At 58.4% G+C, this 3,819-nt stretch overlaps 1 protein-coding gene across 1 annotated transcript; it reads right to left on the bottom strand.

Annotated features, from left to right (window-relative positions):
- Positions 1-503: 503 nt before the first annotated feature.
- On the bottom strand, positions 504-3,813 carry SRRM3 (serine/arginine repetitive matrix 3). Its single transcript, XM_006773385.2, has 2 exons — positions 3,765-3,813; positions 504-2,003 (listed from the first exon to the last, which is right to left on the bottom strand). The coding sequence occupies exons 1-2, from the start codon at positions 3,785-3,787 to the stop codon at positions 1,772-1,774; spliced, it is 255 nt and encodes an 84-aa protein (XP_006773448.1). The 5' UTR covers positions 3,788-3,813; the 3' UTR covers positions 504-1,771.
- Positions 3,814-3,819: the final 6 nt, after the last annotated feature.

Genomic DNA, 3,819 nt, shown 5'->3' with positions numbered 1-3,819 from the left:
GGGGCGGGAGGAGAAGGAAAAGAAGGGGAGGAGGAGGAGATTGTGTGAATTTGTTTGGATCTCTATAAAAGAAATACAATGTAACTGTTAAAAGAAAAAAAAACAACTCATTACTCTAAACTCTCTTTCCAGGCCCCACCTTAGGGTGCCTGGATTCACAGCCACATGTTACTCCAAACTGTGTTCTAGCCATTCTGGAACTTTCCACATGCAGGGAAGGTCCTGTGTATTGGCCCAGCCTCCTCCCTCTGCCCCACCCCACCCCCACCCACTGCTGAAGCTAGATGGGGGTTCAGGACATGGGAGTGATCACCTTGGGTCCCCATTTTCCTCCTCACTAAGCTGCAGACTCAGGCACCTGGGAAGGGGGGTCGATATGCTGGTGCCAGTTCTTCTCTCTGGGTCCCAAGGAGTCTGAACCCCTCTCATTTCTCAGTGGGAAGGACCCCAGAACCCCATGCCCTCCCCACACTCTCCAGGTACCCAAATCCACAGAAGTCTGGTCTCACCACCTGCCCTTTGGGCACTGAGTGTTTTATTAGAGTCCCAAGTTTCATCCGCACCGCGGGGAAAAAAAAGGAAGTGGGAAATAGAGAGAGGGGAACCCGGACCAAACCCTAGACCCCTCCCCCCAGTGGAGCCCAGGGCATCTGCCCTATTGGGCCAAGGAAGACTTCATTAGATCCCTGAGGGCCCCAGGAGGAGGGGGCTGGGAGCAGCAGAAGAGGGCTGGGGGCCACTGCTTCCTGTCAATGCCCCAGGCCAAGGCCCTCAGTATAGATCCTACCCTTCCTTCCAAGGGCTATAGCACCCTTCTCTGGGAAGCCTTGGCTGGCCACCTCCTCACCAAACCCTGAGGAGGCAGTGCTCCCTTGGGCAGGGCTGAAGCTACGCTATCCTCTGCCTGTGACTCAGACAAGGGGCACGTGAGAATACCAGGGCCTGCTCAGTCATTAGGCTGCACTGCTTCTCCCTTCTTCTCACAGGCTCTTCTTCCATCCACTCCTTCTCTCTTCCACCTCCTGACCTGAGCCCCTTTTCATTGCAGGGTCAGATTCAGTTGTGGTCTGTATGTCCCACCTCTTGTCATGCACAAGGCCTGGCTTGTGTGGCCTGGGACTAGGGAATGAGGTGAGGCCGGAAGGGGAGAGACTGGCCTGGAGAGAAAAGGTGGGACCAAGAGTGAGCTCCCTGGCTCTTCCTGGCACTCTTGGGCCTGGAGAGGGGTTTGGGAGGCTGTGGGGCCAGCCTCCAGCCCTCAGCCAGGGTCCTCCTGCAGCCAGCTCAGGAGGAAGCAGCTCCCCCGCCTGGATGGTGCTACACCAAAGGTTAGGCCATTCTTCTTTCCGTCTAACTTATATCCTGCTTGCTGTCCCACCTCCTTGCCTGCCTAGTGGTAGAGAGGATCCAAGGGCCCTGCTGAGTGGGTAAGGGAGGCTCCCAGGATTGGCACCTTCAGGATGTCCCTGGGTCCACTGAGCTGAGATCCCGGCCTGTGAGCTGGCATCAGGCAGGAAGGGGGGCAGGGTGATCCCTGTGTTCGAAAAGGCTCTTTGTTCCCTGGACATGGTGGGAGGGCAGAAGGTGGGGGTAGGGACCCTCTAGAAGCAGCAGAACCCAGCTCCTCCTTGTCTGCAGGGCACCTACCCTCAAGGTCTTCCCTGGCCCTGGGACCTCTTTGTAGCAATAGGGTGTATGCCCCCATGGATCCTGGGGCCTGACCCCTCGCCTCTCTCTGTGCCAGGGGGCACCACTCGGGATCTGTATGGGCTCAGAAGCCTCCACTCTCTGAGCTGCTCCGGCTGTGGTAACTGGGACTGGGGGTCCGGGAGGGACTGCGTGTGTGGCTTCGGGTCCCTCCACTTCGGCTGCTGTAGCTTCCGTGGCTGTGGCCAGGGCTGGGGCTTCGGCTGGGGCTCCTGCTTGAGTAGTCACTGCTCAGGCAGCTGGAGGAGGAGGAGGAGGGGCTGGGCCGGTAGTAGGGGATGGGCCGCTTTCGGGCACTGCCAGGAGGAAAACACCGATTACAGACCATCCAGGGCCCTCACTTGGGCCTGGAGCCCCTCCCCAGCAGTGGCCAGGGTTCTGCTGCCTCAGGTGCCCCCCCTCCCACCCCATCAGGATTGGATAGTCAGTGGTCACTTGCCAATTTCATGTTGACCATTTTGTTTTTCCTCACTTGTCTGCAGGGAAAGGGAACCCGAATCTAGACCTGAGTAGGTGCTCAATAAATATTTGTTGAATGAATGTGAGTTTTAAATATAGACAATTCACATCAACCAAGCTAAGCGGAGGCTTCTGTGCATGGAAAGGTTTGTGGATATGGCCCAGCTCTGCTCCTCTGGTCCCCACAGAATGGAGGACTGGGGTTTTCAGGTCACGTGAAGGGAACAGGAAGAGACCCCTGGCCACTGCTGCCCATGCCCACAGCCTGGCCCAGGCCCACTGGCCCCCTCTCCTCACTCAGCTACCTCCCACCAGCCCTGGAGTTAGTTTGAAGCCAGGAGACTGTGACCCAGAGGAAAGAAAAGAGAGTTGTTAAGGGGGCGGCAAAGCCCCATCGCACTGGGTTAATTCTAAGGAAGAAAACAGGTGTACGTTAGTGGGAGGAGGAGGCAGCCTGGGAGAGGGGCTGAGGTGGGTGCCAGGTGGGAGGTGTGGGAGTCTGCCATCTTAGGACTTCCCTCTTACGTCTGGCGATGTCCCAAACCTGGTGGTCTGGCCTTTAGCTCTGGGGTGAAGGGAGGAGACAATGTGATCATCACGGCCTAGGAAGGGCCTGTTTGAGAATCCGACCATGTGAGATCTGGAAAGATGCTGAGGGAGGCCTGCAATTGCTTGGACGTGAGAACAGGGACCCAGAGAGGCCCCCGATCTCCCAAGGCTGCCCAGTAAGGCTGCGGCAGAGCTGGCTCAGAATTTTGCCAGTGGCCTTCTACCCCATGGTAGGGATCAAGGACTCCTGGGTGGTTTCTGCAAACAGACCATCGGCTCACCTGGAGACCCAGGCCCAGACCCTCCAGCCCTGGCAGAGAAACTCTGATCATGGCACAGCCCCACTGGACTGTGTGGTAAGAAGGAGGGTTCCTCCCACAGCTGCCCCAGAAACCAGGCTGCTGGTGCCCCCTCCTCCAAGTTCCCCAGGGGGCTGGAAGGTGAGCGGTGAGGTTAGTGAGAAAAGGAGAGGCAGACAGACAGCTGAACAGAGCCAGATCAGCTCACATGGGCATCTCCCCTGCAGCCTGTGGAGAGGGGGTCCACTTGGCCCCCAGGCTGGCCACAGGCCACTCAGCAGGCTGGACCTTGAGATGAAGGAGAAAAGGAGACATCATTGCCAGGAGATGAATGGAGGGAGGACGGGTGGGGCTCCCTGCCGGTGGAGCAATGATGGGCTCTTGGCAATGATGGGCTCCTCGCATCATTGCCCGGAGATGAATGTAGGGAGGGTTGGCTGGAATCTTCAGAACTTAATTTCAGGTGTGTCTCTTTCCACCCAGACCCAAGTGCAGATCCCCCTTCCCTCCATGGGCCTTCAGGCCCCCACCGGGGACCATGCCCTTCGTGAGACCTTCCTCCCTCTGTCTGAGTCCACCCCCTCCCCAGCGCCACCAGGTCTAGCCGCTCTCCTCTCAGAGCCCTCTCCCCTTTCCTGAACCTCCACTTCCTCTCCTCCAGCCTTCTCCCCTCCCTGCCCTAGGTTCAGTCGGTCCCTCGAGGAGGGCCTTCACCCCTGGGTCCCTGGATGGTCCCCGGCCCCTTCCTACCTGGTGATGCGCCGCGGCTCCATGAAGCTGGGCGAATCCCGGCGCCGCTTGCGGA

The sequence above is a fragment of the Myotis davidii genome, unplaced genomic scaffold, assembly GCF_000327345.1.
Source record: "Myotis davidii unplaced genomic scaffold, ASM32734v1 scaffold726, whole genome shotgun sequence".
Lineage (NCBI taxonomy): Eukaryota > Metazoa > Chordata > Mammalia > Chiroptera > Vespertilionidae > Myotis > Myotis davidii.
The sequence above is the reverse complement of the archived record's forward strand: the minus strand, read 5'-3'. Positions and strand labels throughout refer to the sequence as shown.

Bases quoted from the DNA above. Each gene is read 5' to 3' on its own strand.
- SRRM3 (XM_006773385.2), bottom strand. From the start codon at position 3,787: ATGGAGCCGCGGCGCATCACCAG. The intron at 2,004-3,764 runs GTAGGAAGGGGC...TCCTCCTGGCAG, and splicing joins GAGCCGCGGCGCATCACCAG to TGCCCGAAAGCGGCCCATCC.